Raw genomic sequence first — 27,632 nt, forward strand, 5'->3', positions numbered from 1 at the left:
GGCTCAAATCTCATGGCTAGCACTCAGCAGAATAATCACACAGTTGGGGCCCTTGAGGTCTTAGGCCCTTAACCTGAGAGTTCTCCAGGGACTGTCTAACCCTGCTTTATGAAAAATATATGTCGGTTAGGACAAAATGATATGCTACAAAAATAAAATGTTATCGGTAACATGAGACAAAAGTGTATAGATATCAGCCACAATTTCCAGAAGGGTGCAGTACTACTTGTCTAGAGTTTGCGTAGCCCCACACACACCCACCAGTTCTAACTGGGAAATGTGCAGTAAAAATGTTGGAAGGAATCTCTGGACCATTTCAACGTGTGATACTTTCACTCCTCTCCTCCCTCTTGCCCATCTTTATTCACAACTCAGAACGAGACAATCAGCCATTGTTCCCCGGTGCGGAAGAGACCTTATCCTACGCTAGAGACAGCCCACACTCCAGACACATTTGTGCTCGTGCTCCTCTGGAATGTCGTAAACAGACGTGGACGGCATTTCTCTCTGTGTTTACGGTGTGTCCTGTTGTGGCAAGTTGGTTGCTTAACGACTCAGGAATGCAAATGAAGCCGAGCAGCTGGTTGACATGGCACCCAGCTGGCGAATCGGGGAGCTCGTGATGGCACACGCCCCCCTTGGCTATACCCGCCACTCACCTGGGCGCTGTTGGCTACTGTGAGAACCCTTCCACTGCGGGAGCTGTCTGCCCTTACCTATCACCCACACTGTCACCTGTCTGTCCTGTACTTTCACCTGTGTCATCTATACTGTTACCCATTTGACTTACACTGTCATCTGTGATATATTCAGTCACCTTCTGCTATATACTCTCACTGGTGTTACCCACACTGCTGCCTGTCTAACCCAATCACCTGTGTCACCCACACTATCACTTGTGTAACTCAATCATCTGTGTTTCCCACTCTCACAGGTCTAACCCAATCACCAGTGACCCACACAGTCACCTGTCTAACCCAATCACCAGTGACCCACACAGTCACCTGTCTAACCCAATCACCAGTGACCCACAGTCACCTGTCTAACCCAATCACCAGTGACCCACACTGTCACCTGTCTAACCCAATCACCAGTGACCCACACTGTCATCTGTCTAACCCAATCACCAGTGACCCACACTGTCACCTGTCTAACCCAATCACCAGTGACCCACACTGTCACCTGTCTAACCCAATCACCTGTGACCCACACTGTCACCTGTCTAACCCAATCACCTGTGACCCACACTGTCACCTGTCTAACCCAATCAGCTGTGTGACCTGCACTGTCACCTGTTTAACCCAATCACCTGTGTGACCCACATTGTCACCAAGCCTCTCTCGGAGCATTACTGGTTACCCGTTCCAACACCCGGGCAATCTACCAGTGCACGCACGCACAAAAGCAGGATTGTAATTATTTCTTTGTGGGGACTCTCCATTCATTTCTATGGGAAAAATTCTAATCCCAACAATAACAACCTTAACCCCTACCTAGCCCTAACCTTAACCATAAATAACCAATCAAAATACAAGACTTTTGGCATTTTTACTTTTGTGATAGCATTCACATGTCTTTGTGGGGACCTGAATGATGGTCCACACAACGTGAAAATGATGATAGGTTTTTATTATGTTGTGGGGGTCATTTGGTCCGCACAATGTAATATACACATAATCCGCACGCACGCGCACACACACACACGCACGCGCACACACACACACCTGCATGTAACCGGTCAGTCTCCACGTCTCGCCCACAGGAAAACGGCGGTGCTGCCTCCCACCTGCTGGCAACATGACATAGCAGCACCTGTCTCAACCCGGATCAGGCCGCGTGCTGATTACAGCATCGCTATGGCAACGCCACTGATGAGGCTGAAGGACCCAAGAGGTCACGGCGCAGAGCCGCGCCTGAAACAAAAAACGAGAGGCCACTTGATGAGGGACAAAAAAAACGTTCTGTGCGGGCAGATCTGGGGGAAGCGGCGCCTACTGACGGGCCACAGGAATGATGTCCGAGCTGCCCCTCCCCCAAACAGTCAGTACCGTGCGAAAAGTATAAGTCACGTCACATCGGCATTCTAAACAGCTCACAAGAAACAGGCTCTTAGAGCATCACCCGGCCAAACTACTCAACAGTGAAGGTCCATAGGTCAAAGACGCAAAAAGTTCCTGCAACCCCTAACTATTTTAACAAACAAACATGAAGCGAAATCCACACAAACGTAATTGAAAACACACTAAGATATTCATACGTCCAGCAGCCCGAGAGATCCACCATGTTCCCGCCGCTATGACATCATTGCCCTCGCTCTCTGTTGCAGCTGGCTCCATGAGGAACGCCATCGCCGATCTCCAGTGTCAGTGTGCAGTCATCCAACACTCACACTTTTCCAATTATCGCTGACTGCGAAGGAGACATTTTGTCGTGGAGAGAGCTGACAGGCTGAAGTCTCTGAATGGTCCAGAGGATGCAGACTCGTCGAGAACATCTCATAACCACCTCGTCTGTGGACCTTCAGCTCCAGAGTGTCCATGCCTGGTTGACAGCATGTTCTGTTCTCATTCCAAGGGTGAAATAACTTGAGTTCATATATCATACTTCCCTACATCTTCTACAACAACTTATCCAGTGCAGGGTCTTGTAATTCTGGAGCCCATTCTAAGAAGCACAGGGATGGGATATCAACATGTGATACTTTCACTCCTCTCCTCCCTCTTGCCCATCTTTATTCACAACTGGATGAGATGCCAGTCTATGGCAGGGCACAAAGCAGGAGACACTTTGGTAGAATGTCAGTCCACTAGAGGGCACACACATCGACAAGCTCAGGCTACAGACAGACACGGATTCACCTAAACCTGAAAGAAAACCAGAGTACTTATGGGAAACCCATGTAAACATAAGGAGGACATGCATGGGGTCAGCATGCGTCTCAGCAGGTTAGGCTTCTGTATCCATGATTGGAAGGACATGGGTTCCAATTCTGTACTTGTAGAGTAGCCACATCTCCACTAGGATCATTTTATGACCTTTTATTTCCGCTACCCCTTTAAGGCTGTGCTACCTGGAGACCCTAAAATATCAAGAAATTCTGCATTCTCTGTTGCCTGCGGCACCTTTCCGGCCTGCTCGCCCTTCTGCCTGTGGCGCCTTTCCGGCCTGATCGCCCTTCTGCCCTTGGCGTCTTTCCGGCCTGCTCACCCTTCTGCCTGTGGCGCCTTTCCGGCCTGCTCGCCCTTCTGCCCTTGGCGCCTTTCCGGCCTGCTCGCCCTTCTGCCCTTGGCGTCTTTCCGGCCTGCTCACCCTTCTGCCTGTGGCGCCTTTCCGGCCTGCTCGCCCTTCTGCCTGTGGGGTCTTTCCGGCCTGCTCGCCCATCTACCTGTGGCGTCTTTCCGGCCTGCTTGCCCTTCTGCCTGTGGCACCTTTCCGGCCTGCTCGCCCTTCTGCCTGTGGCACCTTTCCGGCCTGCTCGCCCATCTACCTGTGGCGTCTTTCCGGCCTGCTCGCCCATCTACCTGTGGCGTCTTTCCGGCCTGCTCACCCATCTACCTGTGGCGTCTTTCCGGCCTGCTCGCCCATCTACCTGTGGCGTCTTTCCGGCCTGCTCGCCCTTCTGCCTGTGGCACCTTTCCGGCCTGCTCGCCCATCTACCTGTGGCGTCTTTCCGGCCTGCTCGCCCATCTACCTGTGGCGTCTTTCCGGCCTGCTCGCCCATCTACCTGTGGACTTTCCGCACTGAAAATTACTCCAAGGTTTCTGATAGATAGCTGACCCAGTGTTCAGACCCCACGTTCTCACTATGTACAGATACAAATGACAAATAAAGCTTCATGTCATTTCAACTCCATATAGACAGAGCTGGGTGCAGGAACTGACCCCACACGCCCTGGAGATGTAAGGCTTCTCCACTGCCCTTGAGATCTCATACATAAGTATGTCTTTTAAAAACATAGAGGCTGCGATAACAGCTGTGATGTGAGAGACTGATTCAAACGATCCTTGCCAATGGACCCTGACATTAACCCCGTGGTGGGACGTGAGCAGGGTCTCGCTCCGAAACATGAGTGGGCCTTCCTGCTGGTTTTCTGAGGCAGCAGAAAGGTGAGGTGAGAGCAGGCTTTTACTTCAACGATGCTCAGCAAGGGCCAAAAACAACACAGCGATCCCAAACACGCAGCGACACGCCACTGCAGGAGAGTGACGCTGCAGAGACTGGTGCAGGCTTCAGGCCCGGCTCGCCATCCGGCCTAAAAGCTGCCGACGTGCTGATGGGGAGGGAGCGCTTTTCCTCATTTAACACTTGGAGTTTGGCCACCATTTTCCTGAATTGGCAGAGGAAGCCCAGGTGATACCTGGCTGAGGCGACACTGGCTGGGACACCAGCTTTACATGCTGCTCACAACTGGTTCACTACACTGGGCGAAGCCAGCTGTATGAGGCTCCACAGGGAGAGGGGTCATCTTCATGGGGTCCAATACACTCTATTCACTGCAGTTAATATAGTGCTGTGAACCATGACCAAATTCCTGCAAGGAACCCTGGCTGGAAACTCACCCCACCACTCACAACATGTAACCCCCAACCTCATCAGATGATCCACAAAGCCAAAAAGCCTCCTATTGTTTGTGGTGAAAAAGGCCACAATCACAAAAAAAAACACAAGACAGATAGGTCAAAATTGTCCCACCACTCACCTTGCTAAACACTGACCACGCTCCTCTATCAGCCACACCCACTTACTGACCACACCCATTCACTGACCACACCCCCAAGCAGCATTCAGCTCAAGGTAAAATCCACACTCCTACTTTACTTTTGTGTTTGTATTTATATCCATCCAGTCATCTTCCAAATTGTTATCCAGTACAGAGCTGTAGAACACATACGAGGGACTACTGTGGGGCTCCTGATAACAGGCCAGTACTGTGCTTCATCACTTCCAGAAAGGTCTGGAACCACACTATCTGCTGGTACTGCTCACTAAGCAGCCCGGAGAAATTGCCAGGTCCTGCTCTTGCTGGATTTCTGAAGTGGCCAAGCTGGCAACCCTCTGAATCCATTAGGATGGTCTTTAATCTGGGTGGCCCAGTGTGTCACAGCGAAACTCATGACCTGGGAGAGACCCGCCAGGTTGCAGGAGTAAGGAAGCCACAGCAGTTCGGCTCGTTACCGTTACATTATTTATCGAAGGAGTCGGTGTTCTCCATTTCACTCCACTGGCCACTTGCTGACTCCGGTCATCCAAGGAACCATCCTCTGTGGACCGCCAATGGGCCGCCCTCCTGAAATCGTACTCGCTCATGTTTTGGCCACGAATCTGATCTCTTAACCACTAAGACCCCCACAGATAGTTTCCAGAAGCTGGAAAAGTTCTTCAGGATGACGAGACACCTGATCCCTCTGCGGCCTCTCCGCGAGTCTTTCAGCACAAGGGGCAACCCTCACATGACCCAGGGTCCGAATAAGAAGGCAGCGTCCTCAGAAACAACACCCCAACCCCACCAAACTGGAGTCTGACTCAATCCGTGACCTCTGACCTCAGAGCAGTAGCTTTGCAGGGGCTGTAGGAGTCTGTGTCAGATGCCTGTTTGAAACCCCTGAGCTGTTAACACAGACCAGAATCAGGTTCTGCAGTGATACAGGGCCCTCCGGAAAGCACCTGCTGACAGGTCCTGTCGATTGGGGGGGCTGACCTGACACCCCAGGCACTGAGCCCTGGAAACAAAAGCGTCACACACAGCCGAATCAATGGTATCCACGGAGTAATCTAAATTCAACTGAGGCACGTGCCTGCCGGCGGGGGGGGGGGGGGGGGTCAGGGCCTGATGGACATGGATGCCCCAGCCAGGTCTGATCCAAGAACCTGCCAAGAAACAATCTGGCCTGGCGAAGGGCGGGGTACAGAGGGCAAAGCAGAGCCATGGGATGGCGAGTCAGGCAGGTGATGACGGAGGACAATCAGGGGGCCGTGCTGCTGACAGGCTGCCATGCACTAACCCCCCCCCCCCATGGCATGCTGAGGCAAGGAGGACAGGGCTAGAGACTGAGCTCCGAGGTACAGCAAACAAAAACAAAAACATACCTTCAGTAAAAGAGCAGATCCCTCATCCTTCAATATGATTGTCCAGTATAGCAGTGTGCTGTGGAGAGATGAAGAAGAGTATAAGGTTGGGGTGGAGAGAAAAAGGGGGGGGCAGCGAGGTGGTTTTGAAAAGGTCAAAGGGAAAGGAGGTGACAGAGGTAGAGGTGGGGATGGCTCTGAGGAAGTGAGAAACAGGGGTGGGAGTGGAGGTTTGTTCTGAGGAGGTGACAGACCAGGGGGCGGGGTGTTGGGTATGAGGAGGTGACAGACTGAGGGGTGAGTCTGAGGAGGTGAGAGACAGGGGTGGGGGTTTGATCTGAGAAGGTGACAGACCGGGGGGTGTTGGGTATGAGGAGGTGACAGACTGAGAGGTGGGTCAGTGGAGGTGAGAAACAGGGGTGGAGGTGACAGACTGAGGGAGGGCTGGGAGTACGGAGGGTCTGAGGAGGTAAGAGACTGAGAAGGGGTGGGTCTTAGGAGGTGAGAGACAGGGGTGGGGGTTTGATCTGAGAAGGTGACAGACCGGGGTGGGGGGGGGTGTTGGGTATGAGAAGGTGACAGACTGAGGGGTGGGTCTTAGGAGGTGAGAAACAGGGGTGGGGGTTTGATCTGAGAAGGTCACAGACCGGGGGGTGTTGGGTATGAGGAGGTGACAGACAGAGGTGGGTCAGAGGAGGTGAGAAACAGGGGTGGAGGTGACAGACTGAGGGAGGGGTGGGAGTACGGAGGGTCTGAGGAGGTAAGAGACTGAGAAGGGGTGGGTCTTAGGAGGTGAAAGACTGGGGGGCTGGGTCTGAGGAGGTGCCAGACAGAGGGAGGGCTAGGAGTGGGGAGGGTCTGAGGAGGTAAGAGACCGAGGGTGGGGGGTGTTGGGTATGAGGAAGTGACAGACTGAGGGGTGGGTCTGAGGAGGTGAGAGACAGGGGTGGGGGTTTGATCTGAGGAGGTGACAGACTGGGGGAGGGGTGGGAGTGGGGAGAGTCTGAGGAGGTAAGAGACTGGGGGCTGGGTCTGAGGAGGTGCCAGACTGAGGGAGGGCTAGAAGTGGGGTGGGTCTGATAAGGTAACGGGGGGCGAGTCTGAGGAGGTGAGAGACTGACACAGTGCATTACTCATTTTTCCACAGCTGTGACGCTGCGGGGGTGGGGGGGTTACTGACACTAAACCAGCAGACATTTCAGAAGGTAAAAAGGTTTCCAGTCCATCCAGGGAGCCGGCCGGGAATGGCTTCATGCCCGAGTCTCCGCAAACAGGGAGTGCCCCAGCCCCAGCCGCTCCGCCTCCCCCCATCTCCCAGGGTCTCCCTAATGACAGGAAGCCGGGGCTCTCCATCGCTCACGGAGAAGGAGGCCTTCTGGGCACGGCAGCTGGAAGTCATTGCTGCAATCTCCTTTATCGCAAGACCACAGCTCGTTTGGGCAAATGGAGATGGATGAACGGTGGGGCTATTATCACACTGCAAATGACACTCCCAGAAAGACAAAGGAAGGCCCCGAGGTGGGGTAATGACGCTAAAGTAGAGCAAGATGGCCACTGCTCTGATCATCGGAGAGCCTAGGGGCACCTGCATGTGGACACCGCTGCAAAAGCAGGGGGGGTTGGCCGGATTTCAGCGAGTCTTCTGCATGTCTGATAGAGCAAACGGCTGGTTTATAATCAATCAGGGAGTCCAGGGGTGCTTCCGAAGCCATGGCTTCTGATACGAGCTCAAACCAGCAAAAGTGCCACTCGCTCATGGTTTAACAAATGGAGATATACAGGCGGTAACTGGAGCTACCAGGTGGTAGAATGGTTAAGGAACTACCAGGAGCATATTCATCTGGGGGCTGCTTCAGCAGGATCTCAAGTCGACTCTTATGCAAGACTAAAATTACTGCAACTAGAAATAAATTGTGAATATGTAAGATGTAGGATTTTGGTTTTTAATGAATGTGCTGGACAAATGGGTCACGTTTCTGCTGAGTCAGCTGCAGGCATCATCATGCCGGCTGCAGATGTGACATTCCTGCCGGGGTTTTCCATGCGTAGCGGAGTACGGGATCTGCAGGATCCCAATTCGGCAGTGGGAGTTTTATCTCCGTCCCGCAGGATACTACGCCTTCACCAAGCAGCAGGACGGAGATCGGAAGGAGCAATTTCTAACAGAAAAAAACTGAGGGGGAAAAAAAAGAGAGAGTGTCCTCTGGATGAGCACAGAGATGGAAAACAAGTCACTAAACCGGTGCATCTTCAGCAGCAATGACCCTGGAAGGCCATCAAGACCAAAACAGAATCACTGTTCAGAAGTCAGAACAGAGCCACTCAGCCGTTAGCGTGTTAAACGCATCGTGTCTGAAAATACTCCTGGAGTCCTGAAACCCTCCCCTCTGCCCTTCAGATCCCCCCCGGCCTCCACCGCGCCCCAACTCCTCCCCCCCAGCAATGGCGTCTCCTCGCCGGACCAAGAGCCAGGAAGTGGCCCGGACGGGCAGGCAGGCCGCAACCCAACAGCTGCTGCTGGAGAAGACCCAGAGTGTACGCACCACGGGCGCGCCAACACACCTGGAGAGCGCCGAGGAGGACGAGGAGCCAGAGATCACATCTGCTGGGGGGAGGGGAGGCCAGAGGGGAGGAAGCAGGAGATGGGGGGGGGAGGGGAGGGGAGACTGAAAAAGAGAGAGTTTGGGGCACCTGGAATCCCCATCAGACAAAGACTGCCTGTGAGAGAGGAGCTCAAACATTGGCCGGCAGTGTGAGAGTTTGGGGGGGCACATTCCGCCACCAGCTTGCACCCGTCCTAATTAAACTCGTTCATTTGTCCTCCATTCACCTCCGAATTTCTGAGACGGCATTCCCCTGCACCAGCCAGGGCAGCCCAACGGACCAGAACCATCCTCCCGGCTGCACATGAAACGGATCAGCCCCGGTTCAAATATCTCCAAAATAATTTATTGCACATCGAAATAGACTTTGTAATGCGAGACAGCACCCCCCCCCCCCCTCCAAACACACACATGGGTGCAGTATTGTCTCGCTGAACTGCAATGCAGACCTCCCACCCAACGCACACACCCAGGCCCGTGGGAGGAGCCGTAAATCTGCGCAGTGTCGTGTCAGAAGTGAAACGCGCCCGGGCGGCGAGCATGAGATGAAGAGGAGGAGGGTGACGACAATGTGTCAGACATCTGTGAGAGTCAGAAGTATTTTTAAAGATAAAATGATGATCTTTTCAAAGGAGGCTCTAGGCACGTCAGTGAGCTGTTAACTGGGCATCCCTGCGGCACGCGTTACTCACGCCATCATTCTGCTCACTACGATCCCCACTTATATAATAACTGGACACGTTACCCAAGTCTGGATCTGTATTAAGGAGCAGCAGCACGATTTTTGCAGCCCCTGTCATGCAGCCAATAAAAACGACCACAGGTATTTACAGCAAAAAAAACCCTGTCAAACTAAACAGCAAAAAAAAAAGAAAAAAGAAAAATCACAGCAGCACAGCCTGTCAAACTTATACTGTACGCTGGCTCATTGATTGGGGACATCAGCTTCATGATGGACGACAATTTTGCTCATTGCAATCCTGTAACAATTAGCAAACAAACAAACGAACGAAATGGAGACACAGTGGCTGGGATGGAATCCCACCTTCATGTCACATGTGTGGAGTCTGCATGTTCTTCTGGGTTGTTGTCTGGGTTTCCTCCCACAGTCCAAAGGCATGACGTTAGGCTACATGGTGCCAGTAAATGGCCTGTGCACGCTACCGTTGACCGGTGTGCCGTGGGGGCCTAGCCCCTGCCCTGTACTTCCTGGGATGGGGTCCAGGCCCCTCCGCTAGACTGACTAGGATAACCTGCTGGAAGATGGACATATAATAACCAGCGATTTGTCTTAAAGAGTATGAAATCAGCTGCCATTCATCTGGACGATGCTTATTGCTCACAGCTTGCGGGTAGTCCCATCTCCGGGCTACTAATGGCTGCCCCCCACCATGACGCAGGTTCTCCTGTGTTCTCACAGGGCCTCAGCTAGCGTGAGCTCAGGTGTCAGTCCCTGCAGAACTCTTCATGCTGCATAGGTTTGATAGTCTAACCAGCACCAACCACACATACATATAGGGTGTAAGGACTGGAGAAAAGAAAAAAAATCACTGGTGGGAACTGAGCAAGGCGTGTGGTTGGTGACGGGAATCACGGGCACTACAGACATTTAAACCATAAACCCAAAGACCACACAGCGAAGCCCCAAAAGCACTACAAAGACAGATTTACAAAAATCACACTTCGTACTGCAAGAGCAATTGGAATAGAACAGTGTTAGATCATTTATTTTTATATTAATTATCTTGTTTTTGTGTATGAGGTCTTGCATACTATTAGCAAACATTCTTGAAATAAGGGGTTATATATTACCACCAATCGCAGTTAATTACTTAATTTCTTAATTGCATGGGGGGAGGGTTACCCAATTACTGCCATCTGTATAAAGGTGCCTTTTGCAGGTGTGTGACCCACAGAGCTTGAGCTCAGCGAATGCCTGTCCACCATCTGCGGTGTTTGTAAAACAAATAAAGGGATTTTTATAATACTATTCAATTTGGTTTCTGAAACTTCCAGATTTGTTTAACCAACTTCTACAGAATAACATCACAGACGCATAACGGGAGAACATTTTAAAACAAATTTGAGGAAGCACTTCTTTACACAGCGTGTAGTTAGAGTATGGAATAGTCTTCCTGCTAGTGTAGCGGAAGCTAAAACCCTGGGTTCCTTGAAATTAGGGCTAGATAAGATTTTAACAACTCTGAGCTATTAGTTAAGTTCTCCTCAAACGAGCTTGTTGGGCCGAATGGCCCCCTCTCGTTTGTAAATTTCTAATGTTCTTATAAAAACATACCATATAAATGACCAAAATTATGATATTGCAGCTGTTGTAACAATGTGATAACTTGTATCTGTTCATTAAAGCACGCAACATAAGAACGTGATTGTGATTGTGATTGGGATGGGGGGGGTCTGCCTCAGTCATGTGATCCTCAGCCAGTTTCTCCATTTGTCAATGTTTAGACCACAGAGACCACTTAGCACCAGTAACTTCAGTCAACATGAGTATTTATCAACTCTCCCCTCCACCCTGGAGGAATGCTACCTCCATCGCCCCCCACATCAAGATGTTTATGATATTTGTCGGCCTGGCCTACAGATGACTGGTAATCAATAAAGACAGACGGATTAGAACCGGCCCCAGGATGACAAAAAGATTACATGTCCCTACAGATGCTATTCAGGCCTAGCGTGAACATGAAACCTTTGAGTGAAACTGCACCGCTTAAATTTGAACTTAACCCAACAGTACACAGACAGAAACAACTAATTCAGGCGCAGGACAAACAATCTGGCCGGAGCAGCACATGGCCCAAGCCAAGGGCAATCAGTCATCGTGACAATTTGAGCGTTTTCCATCTGCAGCTAACAGCTACAGTGTGGTTCAATTTAACGTGCTAAGCTGAGATGTTAAGTTCAAGAGAACTGATGGGGGAGGATCTCAAATAGCCTCCCGTAAACAGAATTGGCGCTAAACAGTGATGGACTGTCTTGGGGGGCATCTCGGGAGTCCTTGATGAGCTCTACTCTACAGAGAGAGGGCTGCCTCAAGCAGACCATAAAGTCAATCCCTCTGCGTTTCAAGGTCCTCCAAGAGAAGGCCAGGAAAAAACAAAAACGGAGAGTGTAACCATGGCAACTCCGTACAACGACGTACAACACGGGCCGCTCAAGGAGGCACCGGTGAGCCGCTTTTCCCACTGTGCACTTTCAGGCCCTGCGTCCAGGTCGTTACTCGGCACAGAATCCAGAACGGGCTTCTCTAGAGCGAAACACTTTTTGTCAAGATGTTACATTTGACATTGGCAAAGGGGAGAAAACACACAGAGACAAAGCTACTGCTCTCTAACACAGACTACCGACTCACAACAGAGGTTCTGCCAGACCATCGAGAGCTCTGGTTTTCAATCACCCTGGGCAAGGAAACACTGCAATTAACTAATAATATTAATTAAATCAAGGAAACTTCCTCCCAGTATGTAGCAGGGCTGAGACGACCTATCACAAAAAGCAGTGCGAGAGCTACAATTTATGTTTATTTGTTAGACGCCTTTGTCGAGGGCCGTATACAAGCGAGACAAGCATACGGCTGTCAGGGAGCCAATGTAGGTGCAAGGGCTGCTAGGCTGAGCTCCCAGTGAGTGATTAGCAACAAGTGTAAGACGGTACTGTAGCAAGAGCCATAGACTGTGGAACGGAGCCTAACAACAGAAAAGCAATGTGAATAAATAGCATCAAGAGAGGAACTAAGTACAAAATACATCCAGTAGTGCCAGGAGAAACCAATTCAATGGAGCAGTCAATCAAGAGAGCCTGGGAAGACCAGCGATCATCTCCCATGAGAACTGCTCTCGAGCTGAACACACCAGAGAGCTACCAGAAGCTGATGGATGAGGCTGTAAGTAGGGAGCTGCTCACCGCACAGGGGTGAGGAGGTGCGAGACAATGGGACCGTTACCATGGGAAGTTACCGTGGTTACACTCTGTGCTCCTTAGGTGAAACAGGACGAGGTTCCCGACACATTTCGGGCCGGAAGACAGCAACGTCACACGCAGATGCAGCGAGCCAGCATGATCTCAGAAAATGGCCCGATCTCCTACATCCAAGATGGAGCTCGAGGATTCTGCTCGTGTCCAAAGTGAGGAGTTGTCAAAGTACCACGGAGCAGTGGGCCTTCACTGCCAGGTCCAACCCCCAAAAATGGGTCATAGCAGCTCTTACCCCAAGCCCCCAAACTCACGGTGCTTTGCCTCTATGTATGAAGTTCTCATGTAAAGAGTGTGTCTTATTTCAAGGAGCACAAACAGGCGAGCCAGAAGACAAACGGTGCCATACCACCCACGGCTGTAACAGCCAGCACCTCCCTCCTGCCTGATCACCTTCCCCTCAACCTGTACATTCATCACTTGGAGAAAATGGGGATCTGTATTTGTCTAGTTTTTTTTGGGGGGTGGGGGGGTGTCCACTTCACTGTTACAAAAACGGTACAAAAAAGAAAAAAAGAGATATATACAAAATGTTAAATGTTGCTAATAAAATAGAAAATATGTATTTAAAGAAACCTAGTTACTGGTATTGTATCAAGATCTCCCCAAGTCCGTCCAAAGACGCTCATATTCTCCAGTCGCTGAACATGTGTGTGCTGCCTTCGACTCGGAATGAAAGCCATCCAAGAAATTAAGAAACTATTTCCCTCAGTACGGCTTCCACAGTTCATGAGAAAAAAGTGCCGTGTTTACCTGACAGCCTGCAGCGCGGAGCCGGCTTTGCAGCTTTCTGCTGCAGGTCCCCATGCTCTCCCTCCCCTTCATCTCCCTGTCCACCTCTCTCCTCGTCCTCTTCCTCGCCCCCCTCTCTCTCTCAGCCATCTGCAGGTTGGCCGGCATGTGGAAGCACTTAGCCCCCAACACCACGTCCGCTAGATGTCCCGCCACCCCCTAAGCTGCCCCCCACCCCAACCCTCAGCTCACGAGCTCCCCCCCCCCTTCCCATCCCCCCACAATAAGGGCGGGAAGAGTCAGGGACTGTAAATATTTATGAACACCTATCAAAACCGTCACGGCAGTGATTCCAAATAGTGAAAAAATAAACTGCAATCAAATGCGGAGTTAGAGCTCTTCCCAGCTAAGTACGTTTGTGAAAAGGCTGCCGTACGCCGACGCGTACGAGATCGGCACACAGCTACGCGGAAAACAAGTCGGTTTACTGTGTCAGTTCACAAATGACGTTCGCTTTGATTATGTATTAATAAAGGTGGAGTTCCTCCGCAAGCGGCTTAGCGAGGCTTATGCCACCAAACCCTCGAGTAAGGCGCCTTAAGAGAGACGCGCCGATCTCACTGTCAGCGCCAAAACGTCCCGTGCAAACGCTCCCGTGCGCACGTGACTAGAATTAATACACCCACCGAACGCAGAAACGAACACCGGCGATGACAAAACTACACAATAAGACATGTTACGTTTTTCAAACAAGTCAAAACTAGTGTTTTCAACAACACTGATGTCGATACGACAGGTAACACGGAGTAATGTATACAAGGTGATAGTTAATACAGTGTGAGCGTGGTGCACAGAGTAATATGATAGAGGGTGAGCATAAATCACAGAGTAAGATTATAGATATAGTGTGATCGTGGTGCACAGAGTAACGCAGCAGATTCAGTGTGTGAAGCACAGAGTAAAGTGGTAGATACAATGTGAGCGTGGTGCACACAGTAATATGATAGATATGGGGTGAGTCTGAATCACAGTAACATGATAGACAGGGGGTGAGCATGAAGCACAAGGTAAAGTGAGATACAGGGTGAGAGTGAAGCACAGAGTAATGTGATAGATATGGGGTGAGTGTGAAGCAGCATTTTGGTGAATCACTTTTCAATGATATGAATCAATATTCATTAACGGAGTGAAATACATCATATTCTGGCCATAACAATCAATGGATTGATTCGAATCAATGAATTGTTACACCCCTAATAGATCACATACAGTGTGAGCATGATTAGCTGAGTAACAGAATACATACTGTGTAAGAGTGAAGCACAGAGTAACGTTGCTTCAGATAACTACAGTGATGCGGCCCAATAAGAAACCGATAAAGCAGGTAGACAGTGAGATGCGGACTCCTCCCGCACGTGCACAGGCGTGCACACACACACACACACACACACACACACACACACACAGTTTCTGTCCTGGGGCAGCAGTGAACCCTCTTAGGCAGGACAACAAAGGGGAAAGCAGCTCCATCAAGCTGTGATGTGGACTGAGCGCTGAACACTGCTCACAAAACGGGTGACTGCACGTCAGCCAAGGGGAACCCCCCCCCCCCCCCCAAATTTTTCAGTCCCCCCAAATCTCATAAAAAATGTAAAATCAAAAGTCTTGGATTTTGTTTGTTTAGGGGTAGGGGTTAAGGTTGTCATGACTGGGATTAGGGTTTTGCCCATAGAAATGAAGGGACGGTCCCTACGAAGATATAATTACAAAGCTGTGTGTGTGTGAGGCTGGCGTCCCACCCAGGGCGTACCCGTGTCCTCTGCAGGCCCCCAGTGAGTTTTTCCCAAATTGATCTTCTTCATAAGTCATGGCCTCTCGGGTCACTGGGTACTGCAGTAATAAAGCAGCTTCCCTATGAACCTGAGGTGTAATTATTAATACTGAGAATCTGATGGCATTCACAGCACCTCTCACCAGCACAGCCCCATTGCGAGACCAGCCACCACGATTTAATGGCGGGGGGGGGCCAAGCCCGTAGCCAGAAAACCATTTCGAGAGGGGTGCAGCACCTGTGGTAAACTTTAGACTGCAGACTGGGGGGGGGGGGGGGGTGACTCTCAGGGGCAATCCTGAGATCATGACACAGGGAGCAGGAGAGGATTGGGTTTGAGGAACAGTGGGGATCACATGTTTGCAGATGGGGTAGGAGATACAGGCAGTGCTGGTAGAAGTGTCCCTCTGAACACCGGCGGTAACGTTACTGTCGACCCCACAGTTATGGTCTGACCGGCAGAAACAGGACCGCAAAAGATCATCCAGGCCTCAGGTTCAGCATGGCCAACATCCAGGGAGCAAGATGGCTGCCATGAGGCAGACGGGCGCCTAGGGCGCGGCCGGTGACCTCGGGCTGAACGGAGGTCACATGACCAAGCTGCGGCACTCTTTAAAACCACGGCAGGCAGGCGAAGCACAAAGGGCTGCTGGCAGCTACAAGTGTTTAGCGTAGATTATGGTTAAACCACAATTTGTTATCATTCATAAATAAGATAAAAATAATAAGATAAAACGTGGTCACTGTTCACCTATGTGGGCACAAGAGATGGAGCACCAGAGACCCCTGCCTCTTCAGCATAAGTTTCCAGAAAGACGGCATTCCCACGAAGATACAGCTACGACGACTCCAGCCTCCACCTCGACCCTGCAGAGAAGGTTCCCACTAGAACATGGATCCCAAAACTGGAAGACTCAACGAGCTCTGCGCTGCACGGTGACCCTCCAATCAGCAGCCCGGGCTGACACCTTCTGCTCCCAGAATGCAACTGTAACACACTCGCACACACCTGCCTCGGTCCCTGCACGCTGATTAGTCACTCTGGACAGGAGCCAAAGCAGCTGAAAGGCAGCACGCAAAAAAAATGGATTCATAAACCCATGCAAATGTCAGTCGGCACGCAATCGAGCGTCTTCTCGCACAAAACGCCGCGGTTGGCACAGCAATAGGCGCCTCTGCCAAATGAAACAGCAGAACTTAAAAGCGAGATGTGTGCTCATTTGTGTAATCATTTACCTGATTACAGGAAGGCTGCTGCACTTCACTCAGGTGTAATAGCACTTGTAGTGTAAAGGGATACGGGTGTACATTTCTTCAGGGCGGGGCCCTACTCACCACGCAGACCGCGATCCCAAGCACAGATTTCAGCAGGGCTGGCATGTCGGAGCACACGTCAGCTAAGAGCCATTTTCTCCAGGACCTGGTCCATAGTCCCACCCGGAGACTTTCCCTGGGCAGCAGCCCTCAGGAAAGGCGAATGGCGGAGCCATGGGAGGAGCTTAAGCGGAATTGTACGTCCCAAAGTGCCAGAGGTTCCCAATGTGCGTGGGCGACGTTTGATTTATGAACGGCTCCATTGTGAGCCGAGGGTGGGGACGAACATGTGACCTGGAGCCCGACGTAGACGGAATGGCGATGAGGCGTCCAACCGCACACGACCACAGTACTGGTGGGGGGGCGCCTGGTTGGACCTGCCGTGCCGATGCGGGGCTTCACGTAAGCCTCCCATGGCTCCCACAGAGTGAGGCCACCTAGTGGCCACCGAAGCGCCGCTACATCGAGGAGCATGGAGATGCACGACAGGAGAGTGCGGCGATCACGTTCACCACGACTCCTGGCGCAGCCCTCCTGCGCGTTGTGAAAAAGAGCACGGTCACACGGAATAGGAGCCGGCCCCAGTAACGGGAGAAGAAGGTGGAGTATTGAGATGATGATTCGCACCCCTTGCGTCCGTCCCCCCCTCCCCCCAAGCCCAGGAGCCACAGAGGTCAGCGCTGAAGGCAGCACGGTATCTCCAGTCTGGGTTAGGGGCATAGGGGGTGGGGTGGTTACTGCTTTTCTCAGTACCACTACATTCTTTCCGTTGCCCCCCCCATGTGAATCCGCTGGGCGGGTAGACTGGATATCTGAGCTGTCCGGTTAAAATGAGCCAGCTCCAGCCTGTAGGTCCAACTGCTGGCCCCCTGCGCCACCACTACAGTTACACCTGACCTCTAGGTGGCGATCTCTGCTTGGCCTCCCCAACCTTGTGGGCCCATGTCACCACCGGGCAGCACCAGACGCAGAAATGGGGGAAGAGAAACATGGACCCCACAGATCGGACTCCAAACCAGCAGGAAGGGGACTGCCAGGGCCCGCCAGTGTCCCCTGCAGTCCAGCAGCTTCTCCAGGCCAACACTGAACACCTATCCTCCCTCGGGGCTCACAGATCAGTAAGAAAAGGACGACCCCCACTCCCAGCAGGTTAGGATGCTTTTTCTGTGATCGGAAGGTTGCCGGCTTAAATCCCAGAGTCAGCACAGTGATTTCGTGCCTGAGCAAGGGCCCAATTGCTCCAGAGACCGTGTGCCCCTGCTTCATCATGAAGTGTGTCTCTCTTTCGATAAATAAATGTAAATAACAGCTCTATCTAACTCTCATGTGTTTCATTTGTCACAAATATGAACAATCAGGCCAAGAATCTTAGTTTCAGTCCACCTGCGATGTCCTCCATCGTGCAGGAGCAGCGGAACAAGGAGGGAAGTCCAGCCCGGAGGTTGACTCGCCGATGGAGTGTGTGTGCAGATGCACAGCGATGCACGTCTGTCACCGTGAGACTCGGATAACGACGGAGGCACTGGCGGCGTTATGCATGTCCTGAACAACTGCTTATAATAGAGCCATATTGAAGCATTTCACTGTTTGTGTACAGGAAGCTTCTACACCACGAGGACACGGTGAGTCTCTCTGCAGCGAGGACGCAGCCCACACAGGACGTGGGCTGTACGCATAGTAGGCGGCCTCTCCCTTTGCCATACGCACACGGGCGACCAGCACCTCCTGCACCCTCCCAGGGTGACCGACTCACCGGGACAAGGCGAGCTGGTGTGTCGCTCACTCAGAGGGCGGTCCGAACAAGGAGCGGCAGGCGCTAAGTTAACAGACACACCGATACCGCCGCAGCTGACAGAGAGTAGCGTTAACATTACATTCCGACATTTTAAACATGCAGGTAAGAAGGGATCACAAAACCCCACCTTCACCTTTAAAAGTCTCCGTAGTACAGCGCGCTGGTGCCTCGATCCTGCAACCGCAACCCAAAAAAGGCAACCTCCCTCGCAACACTGCCACCTTCAAACTCACAACAGAGTTTACTAGACACTTCAAAATAAATAGTACAACAAAGATATTTTTATAAATGTACACATATATCCTCCAATATGTAATTAAATATCACCCTATAAATTAAAACAACCATCTGTCTCCCAGCAGTGTCACATTTTCAATTATACACACACATGCATATATAAATAAAATATACATTACATAAGACCTTAATAGGCGTGTGATTCACTCGGTACTTTATTTTGAATACCTTTTATCCACTTACAATGCAGGTACAAATCCCACCCAGGGATTAAAGTACAATTATTTACTCTGAAATCCTGTCAATTCTCTCTCCTTGCCCGTAACAGATGTGCCCGTGTAATCCGTTTAGGTGTGATCCCCACTAAGTACACAACCACCGGCATGCAAACACGGAGAAACATTCACTACGGCACAAATGCATTGGTATCACGGGGGCGTACAGGCACAGAGAGGTATTCCCAGCTGGGACGGGTATTACGGTGCATATACCCCACGTTTTGCACGCTGAACGCAGCTGCACATGTACAAACTCCTAGCAGCTCCCCAGTGCACCCCGGGCACCGCGTCCCCGACTCCCGTATCCCCAGTTACCCCATACAGTACGTTTGGCACACGTGTGAGATCCGCGGAGGTGAAGCTCGAACGCGCGAGTCCCGCAGCAGCTCGGCTCTGCAGGCTGCGGCCAGGCACCGGATCGCGCTCCCGGAGTTGCGCGCTTTTACCTCGTTTCGCCGACCCCCTCCTCCGATCGCACCTTCTGCTGGCCGAACCGGGACCGCGGTTCAAGATCCCGGACTTCCGTTCGGATGCAGATCCCCTCCGGCGCTCGCATTAAAGAGAAACACAACGAGGAGCTCTTAGGATCGCGGGCTCCTCTCCCGTCCGACTTTTTCTCAACCTTCTCCAAGTGCACAAGCTCCCTCCTTCGCCTCCTCCCCTGCTCTCCCCGGTCTCCGTCTCCTCCTCCGACGAGCACAGGAGATCCCCCTTCACTCCGCAGCGCCGGCCAGCGACGTCTTGGAGAACTGCAGCCGGTAAGCCTCAGATCTGGTAGAAGTGCTTCTCCTTTGCTTTTCCTGGTTTCTTTTATTTTTATTTTATTTTCCCCTAAACATTTTTCACCGTGTTCCCCCCTGCGCATTACCGCACCGTCACACTTAATAACAGGACCTCCATAATAACAACAAAATAATTATATTATTAAAAGTAATTTAAACAAATCCAAAACCCCATTAAGAAATAGGGACGTCAAGCTGTGATTCTGCCGAGCCAGACCTACTTAACTTTCTGCTGGGCCGGTAACCTACTTTATACTATATCTGTGAAAGTCGCCGGTAAGTAGGCGTCCTGTTTCAGCGCTGTGGTCGGATTACAGTAGTGCCCTACATTGATTTAGGATCGCTTTACTCTTTTTCCCACCAGTGCCCGGTTTAACCTTAAAAGAGTTAAATAATCAGACTGATCCGGATCGGCCGCTAAGGAAATAATGTACCAGCGCCCAGTAAAGCCGCCAGTCCCTTTAAAAACGCGAAACAGCGCGAGCCTGCGCATCTCTGTCCAGGTGAGTCCGTGTCCACGGAAGCTGTACCCCCGGGGGCTCCCCTATGCAAGTACACCACCGTCACACACACCACCACCCCCCCGGGGCTCCATCTTTCAAACACCCAGCCCCCCCTTCCTCTCTCAATTCCCCTTCCCTGAGGCAAGATGCTCGTTAAACAGGAAACGTAATTAATTTTCTGGATAACAGGGGAACTCTTTGTCTGGCTCCGCTGACATCATGTGGAGGATATTTTAACGAGAAATAAACAGAAGGTGTGACTGCAAGAGTGGGAATGAAAAATTATATATAAAAATGTGAATAAAAGCCGGTGGCCCTGTTTTATCATGGAAATGGCTCATCTTCACGCCGCCAGGCCCCGCACTACCAGCACCTACCTGAGAAAGAGCCCAGTCAGATGCTCATGACTCACTAATGGAAGATTACCCAGAATCCCCCTCCTTTTGAAAAGGTAACCCCCAATCCCTCTGAGGCCGCCTACACATTGATTGGCTGAATATTTTGCATCCACGGCAGTGCACCCCCCCCGCCTTCCCAGGAGGCCCAGCTAAGCAGTGGCTAAACCCACACCACCCTTTCAACTCTCGCTCTCCAGCTGCAGGAATCCCAACATAAACAGACCTTTCAGCTGCGCACCGGGAATGTGAAAGTGCTCTTTGTGACGGCTTCTCAATGTGCCATTCAGTGGCAGCGCGTGGGTCATGACCCCCAACCCCCGGCACGCCGGTGTGGGTTTACCGCCGACTCAAAGTGGGCATACGGATCTCACCTGCGGGCGTGGCAGGCTTGGGAGGCGGGCGGTGGGCAAGGGGCGGCTAACCACGGGTGCGTACACGCACACACACACACGTAGTGACCAGGGAGCGGCATGGAACAGTAGCACGCAAGTTCCCATACCTGCACCATGGGGTGTCAGAGGGCCTGGATACACTGGCAGATTCAGGGGGCCCAGGACCTGACAGGGTCCTTGGATACATAAAATTGGATGGGGGGGGGGCAAGGTTACATTATGTCAGGGGGTGCAGAATTTTAAGGTACGTCACTGCCTGCACCTCTCACACTCAGAAGGGCTCTCAGTTCATGTTTAAGTCATGTTTCAGCTTCCTTGTATCCTCTTATACTCCAAGGGAGGGGGAAAACTTCTGGGTTGCAAGGATTGTTACGCGGTTAGGCATGCATGACACCTCCTGCAGCCAGTCTCCTCCGAGTCCCTCACACAGGGACACATGGCACCAAAATATAAAGGTAAAAACGACAAGCACTCCTGACAAATTGTGAAAGTTTGTGAGGGTTTTCCTAAATTTGTTGCAAAATTGATTAATTAGTACCTTACGGATTTTCTGAATAGCAAAAACACTAAACCTCATTCTTGGAACAAAACCGCCAGCTGCCAAAACTCATTTATTGAATCAGTCACTCCTTTGGTCACCTAGTTAGACACAATCTAGTTAGACGTAGATCTGAATCACCCTTTTTGCAAAACTCTAAACACGTTCTCATTCATCAAAACACATTTTGCACCGTGGTGAACTTTAATGCAAAAACACGGGTTGCAGAAGTGAAGCACAGCTTGCACACAGTTTAATCATTTAAACACGGTGATTCAAGACTATTCACACACGTTTCTAAACATGAGAAGAAACCGAAGGGTGACTTGAACACGGAATACGTGCCGGATGAGAATGCAAGGGCCGTAGGTGGGTTGAATTTCGATGTCAAGGTACAAATGGGTCGCACAGAGGATTCGTCCTGCATCAGCCAGCAAGGGAGAGGATTTCCTGTGATGTTCCCTGCCCTGATCCAGCCCTTAGACATGGTGATGAGGCAGAATGAATATTCTTCCTTGACTCTGGCTTGGCAGTTGCACAACATTTTACTGTAATGTACCTCATTTGGATTTTTTTACTTGTCCTTTACAGTAACTTATGGAATACTGAATACTGCAAACATTACATATCAGTTTAGTATAATTGTATGCAAACATTTTTGGCATGCAATATTTTTTTATTTGTTTTCATTATAGTCTTTTAGTTTCCAATTTTGCAGCTCAACATGCAAAAGATAGCGTTCAAAGTAAACGTTTGTCTACATGCCAGTTTTTGTTTTCAGTATCTTACTATAGTGTGTAATGACTGCTCAGTAGTGTTTATGTACCGACTACCTTGATGCGTGATCTGAAAGCAGTGTTTGCTTTTGAGCAAGGGTAATGTAGTTTTGAGAAGATTGTTTGATTTTGCAAGACGAGTCAAAGGTTTTGTGAGTGTAGCTTGAATGTTAGGGTTTGTGCTCAGTGCCTTGAGAAAAGGAGAGGAGATTGTAGGAAATGTGTGTTAGCAATTCGGAAAAACTGTGACAAAAATATCAGTCACAGAAAAAGGTCATTTAGGTTATGGGGGGGGGGGTGTCTGGATCCTTTGTATGATGTTGACACGAGACAAAAGGAAGATTAGCGGACGAGCCCTCTTCTGTCACCGCTACACCGATAGCGACACGACGCGTGTGGCCACCATCCTGTATGTACGTCCTCGCATATCGCGCCGTGACACATGACACAGCGATGACAGCACGCCACACATTCCACAGAGCGGCTGGCAAAACCCAGCGTGCATTTCAGGAAAAGCTTAATACACTATGCGTCATGCTGGGGCGGGCGGGGGGAGATTTTCCCAGCCTGTAGACCACGCATCCCCTTGCTCCCTCAAACGCACCCATGGTATTCGTAACCTAGGGACTTGTCAGACCCAGCTGGTACGGAGGAGTTGGCAGCCCATCGCCTTGAGACCTTTTAAGCCACTCAAATAAAACACAAATCCTCAAATAGCAGTGCAGCCCTGCTCACTCCTCCCCTGAGCTTTTTCTGCAGTGGCTCCCCTTTTAAAATCTCGCTTTTGTCCTTTCCATCCCACACAGAACCTGCTAATTGAAATATCAGCCCAGGCCTCCTCACTCCTCTGCACCTTTTCTGTGGTTGTTCCCCTTTTAAAATCTTGCTTTTGTCCTCTGAATCCCACACAGAACATTCGCATTGAATCCGGCGCACTGCGGACCTTCACTGCCAGGGTCTTATTCGTGTTTGGGATGAATAAAATGCATCTTATGATACAATGCGGCCCTTTGCTGACAACAAACCCACACATAAAAAGGATCAGGCGTTATAGGACTGGTCGTGGATCATTTCATCAATGATTTATTTAAGCAAACCAAACTGTACAGATCTGTGGACAGCTGTAAACAGGGAATCCAGATTTGGGGTTGATGTGGACGCTTTCAGGCTCAGCGTTCGCAACTCTTTGCCTCGGTGGATGGGCAGTGACCAAATAATCTCTGAAACCTCCTCACAGACAGGGGCACAGTGTTACCCATGCTAGGAAATGGAGGCCAAAAGTATACCGTTTTGAGTTTTGGCATCCTTTCAGCTAACCTGCACAGGGAACTGCGATGTTTGACTCAAGGTCGTTCCTGTTCTCTGTTGAGGAGCTTTGCTTCGTCTGTCCTGTCCTATCTGCCAGTGTGGCAAATTATCCAGAATCCTCAGCACATCCACAACCTCCGCAGACAAGGAGGAGAAGCTGTGTTTGTGTTTGACTAGAACAGAGATGAAGTCCAGGGTGCGGGTCCAGAGCACAAGCACCTCATACAGGTTGCAAGCAGCAACAGATTCCCCATGGCTCAGTGGAGGATGTGTGTGCATTCAAATCTGAACATCGCAGCCCCTCAAAGTGCAAGCAAATCAAGAGGTGGGGGTGGGGCTGTACAGGGAATACACAACTTAACTGGAAACCAGAGGTGAAAGACCAATAAAAACCTTTATTTTTAAAATGCAAACGAAAGCTGAAACATTGCGACTCTTCACATACTAAAACACAGGACGTACCCGGCACCTACACCATAATTTAACTGTTTAATGTTTATTCCCAGATTAGTTTTGCACCAAAAACATCCAACGTAAAGCGAGTTGCGGTCATCAGGAAGTTAATAACCCTGGCACAGAAAAAGGCTTTAAAATTCTCTTTGGCCTCCCTGTAATCCTCTGCAGTGGGTGGCTGTTCTTAAACCCTCCTGAAAAATGAATCATCGGTCCACTTTAGCTGTGTGCTAGTCAGCATTTCACCAGTGTTTCGGGGGAGTCAAAAATTGCAATATCTGGTGGTAAATGCCCATTTCATAAGAGTTAACATGCATTGGAGGGGTGGGGGTGCCTGTTTGTCTAGGACCCCCTAGATGTTTTTTTCTCTCACAACCACCAGGGCGTTTGGGGGGGGGGTCGTCTTGTGTTGTTTTTCCTTCTTGTAAGGCTGGCACACCTGTTCCAGTGCCCTGTCTCATTTGGTCCAAATCAGCCTGTGAAGCTGTCACAGTCCTGGCAAGCATGAAGGACGCTAAATGAATTTAAAAAGGGCAGAAGTAGGCTGGAGATGTTTGATAGCCGATCAAATGGTCTGATTCTGTATAGCTTTCTCTTTTAACATCTTGGCAGAGGAGTTGGGCCAAGCCCAAAGGCCCGGCACCCATCAGACCGTCTCCGCACGCCTGATATCAGACGCCCCATTCGATCTTGATGCGTGTAATGCGCATTGTTATAAAACGTTCGTCACGGTCAAACAAACGGCCCAAACAGCCGCTTCAAAGCTGCTGGTGCTGTGGCTTTGCGGCCGTCTGTGTCCCCAATGGCAGGCAGCGGACCACAGCTCCGGGGAAGGACCCACATTTACCGGTTTGGCTCCAGCACTTCGCCACAGCGGTACAAACCCTGTCTCCCTCCTTCCCCCGTCCGTGACCCTTCCTTTCCCAGTTCCCCCCGCTCTCGCCATTCTTCGACGCTCACCCCGGAGATGGAACGCGGCTCCGCCCCCCGTCTCCGAGCTTTGAAGGTTTCTCACAAAAAAGGGGAACAATGGCGGTGCTTTTCACCGCGGCGACACAAAGCCGCCCTTCTCCGCCGCCCCGTTACCGTCACCCTCCTCCGTCCAGGAACGGCGTGGCGTGGCGGCCCAGCCAAGACCACAAAAATTTTAATAAATGCCCCCCCCCCGCCACCAGTGTAATCTGGAGGCTAACGATGTCTCTTTCAGAAAGTGACTGAATAAGGCAAGTTTTTTTCCCTCAAAAGGCGAAACACAAGGAATTTTATGAAGGACGGGTTTTACGATGCTAATTAGACGTGAAGTAAAATGGTTCTGAGCGTGCCCTTCGGGACACAGAGAACCCTGTAATGCCACAATCTTGGGACAGTCCCACTTTCCATTAACTTAACAGCGTGTACAAAAAGCACGGGAATGTGGAGTAAACCTCAGAGACTAAGAAATTCTGATAAACAGGTTATGCAGAGTCGAGCGGAATCGGAGTCTGGATGAAGCATACATTCGGCCAATCAGAGACAGTCGATGAAGCATATATTTGGCCAATCAGAGTCTGGATGAAGCATATATTGGGCCAACCGGATGGGGTTGCATCTTCTTCAGCCCGCCTCCCAGATCCTGCGTTGCTTCACATGTTGATGCTGTGGGCATGCTTCTTACAGAGAGGCTTGTCCTTCTTGGAGTAAAACGCCTGGCCCTGCAGGCACGTGGAGCATACCTGACAAACAGAAATAGGCAAGATGAACAGGGAAGTAGTAGGAATATATCTGATACGCACGTACACAGTGGTGGCTGACGTACCGCACACACGAAGCAGGTGTCGTGCCACATGAAGCCCATCGCCTCCAGGAAGCGGTCGCCCGCCTCAATTGGAAACTCGCAGCCCCGGCAGCTAGTCCCAAACAGGCTGTAGTAGTCTGGAAACGGAAACAGCAGACTGGGAGCACTAAACCACGCTAACTCATCCACCTAGCCACGCTCAAGCCAGACATGTGCAGTATCCGGGACCTCGACGGGATGCCACTGATCTCAGGTCAGCCCACGGACGGACCTCACCTGCCTCGCAGTACGGCTCCCCGTCCTCCAGGTGGAAGGTGTTGTTGCGGATGGGCTGCTGGCAGGAGGCACACAGGAAGCAGTGCACGTGCCAGGCTTGCTTCAGGGCGTTGATGACTTCCTGTTCGGGGTGTGAATTGTGCCAGTGGGTTACACGGTGATGGAAGCACTGTGATGCTCCTCAAGGGGATTTGCATGGAGGTACAGTAAAGTGAGCACCACCCTGAGACCTCTACAGCACCTCCAGGGATCATGCTGCACATACAGGAAGCTGTTGACAGTATTTGACGTCATTGGCCAGCTACATGTCCCAATATGGTCTGCATGACAGGAATTATGGCTGTATACTGGTTTCCCACAGCTGAGTGCCAAGAAGTATAAAGATGATACAAGAGCTGGGGTGGGGAGGGGTCTGTGTGTGTCAAGGTGGGGGCAGGGGCTAGGAAATGGAAGACATAAGGAATGGTGAACTGGAATCTTTGTGTGATCCCACTAAAGTACTGGGTCTTCGGACAGGCACATTTCCCAAGATGGGGCAATATCTTTCTGCTCCCTATCCACCCCCCCCTGTTTGGTTTAGGCTGCGATTTTCACAGGGTATCTCACAGCGATACTCACCGAACATCTCACAGCGATACTCACCGAACATCTCACAGCGATACTCACCGAATATCTCACAGCGATACTCATTTCAGTTCAAGTTCCCAATTTCTTTTTCTCTCTCCTTCAATCTCTCTGAGTTTCCTTGCATCTCTCACTTTCTCTGGCTTTACTCTTTCATCCCCCCTGTGTATCTCATTATCTTTTAACTTTTTAATATTTTCTATTAAAAAATATTAGGTATTTTTATTTTTAAATCTGGTCTTTTTTGTTTTAGGTTGCTTAGTAAAACACAGCTAATTGATTTTTCCCAATAATGGCTTTTAAAATGCAAAATTTCTCTCTTTCAGTCTCTTTCAGTCTTTCAGTACCTCTTAACTTTCTCTCTCTCTCTCTCAGTATCTTTATCTCTTTTCTCTTTCCATCTCACCCCTACAGTTTCTCTGTATCTCTCTCTCTCTCTTTCAGTCCCTCTCTGTACATCCATCTCTCTCTCTCTCGCTTTCTCTCTCTCTCCTCCCTCTCTTTTATCTTTTCCCCCTCTCAGTCTCCCCCCAGCTTTTGGGCCGTTCCACAGGACCTTGCCATTCTCACCCCCAGGATCTTGTGCTGGCAGCGTGCGCAGGTGGGGGCGAGGAACTCCTCGTAGCAGTGTTCACAGTACACAGAGGCCAGCTCCTCCACGAAGCCCAGGTACGCCAGCGAGGTGCCGCAGTGGGCGCAGTTGAATTCCTCGGGGTGCCATGACTTCCCCATGGCGACCAGGAAGGGGCCCCTGGGCAGGCACACATACGCATGGCAATTTACCAATGAGTGAGCGAGGCCATCTATGTAGGGGGGGGGGGGCGGGAGCCATTGTGTGAGTATCTGTGTATATGTACAAACACACATGCGTATGTGCGTTGGGGGGCAGTCTCGGCGGGACAAATGGAGCGGGGGCTCCAGGTGGGAGGGGTTGTGCATCATGGGGGGTTGGTTGAAGTAA

At 50.8% G+C, this 27,632-nt stretch overlaps 2 protein-coding genes across 6 annotated transcripts in view; both read right to left on the reverse strand.

The window, feature by feature from the left end:
- Nucleotides 1-20,023, reverse strand: part of bmpr1ba (bone morphogenetic protein receptor, type IBa) — an 86,081-nt gene extending 66,058 nt beyond the window's left edge. Inside the window, exons 1-2 of the mRNA XM_023836655.2 lie at nucleotides 19,294-20,023; nucleotides 6,089-6,146 (exon numbers count right to left, since the gene is read on the reverse strand). The gene's annotated coding sequence lies outside the window, so the exon portion shown is untranslated. The remainder of the gene's footprint in view (nucleotides 1-6,088; nucleotides 6,147-19,293) is intronic.
- Nucleotides 20,024-23,919: 3,896 nt separating this feature from the next.
- The window catches only part of pdlim5a (PDZ and LIM domain 5a), a 72,648-nt gene continuing 68,935 nt past the window's right edge, over nucleotides 23,920-27,632 (reverse strand). For all 5 annotated transcript variants that reach the window (XM_023836550.2, XM_023836553.2, XM_072706541.1 and 2 more), the window contains 4 exons: nucleotides 27,242-27,422; nucleotides 26,048-26,168; nucleotides 25,793-25,908; nucleotides 23,920-25,709 (listed from right to left, as the gene is read on the reverse strand). In XM_023836550.2, coding sequence (XP_023692318.2) covers nucleotides 25,620-25,709; nucleotides 25,793-25,908; nucleotides 26,048-26,168; nucleotides 27,242-27,422 — 508 coding nt within the window. In that variant the 3' untranslated portion in view covers nucleotides 23,920-25,619. The remainder of the gene's footprint in view (nucleotides 25,710-25,792; nucleotides 25,909-26,047; nucleotides 26,169-27,241; nucleotides 27,423-27,632) is intronic.

The sequence above is a fragment of the Paramormyrops kingsleyae genome, chromosome 2 (assembly GCF_048594095.1).
Source record: "Paramormyrops kingsleyae isolate MSU_618 chromosome 2, PKINGS_0.4, whole genome shotgun sequence".
NCBI classification, from domain to species: domain Eukaryota; kingdom Metazoa; phylum Chordata; class Actinopteri; order Osteoglossiformes; family Mormyridae; genus Paramormyrops; species Paramormyrops kingsleyae.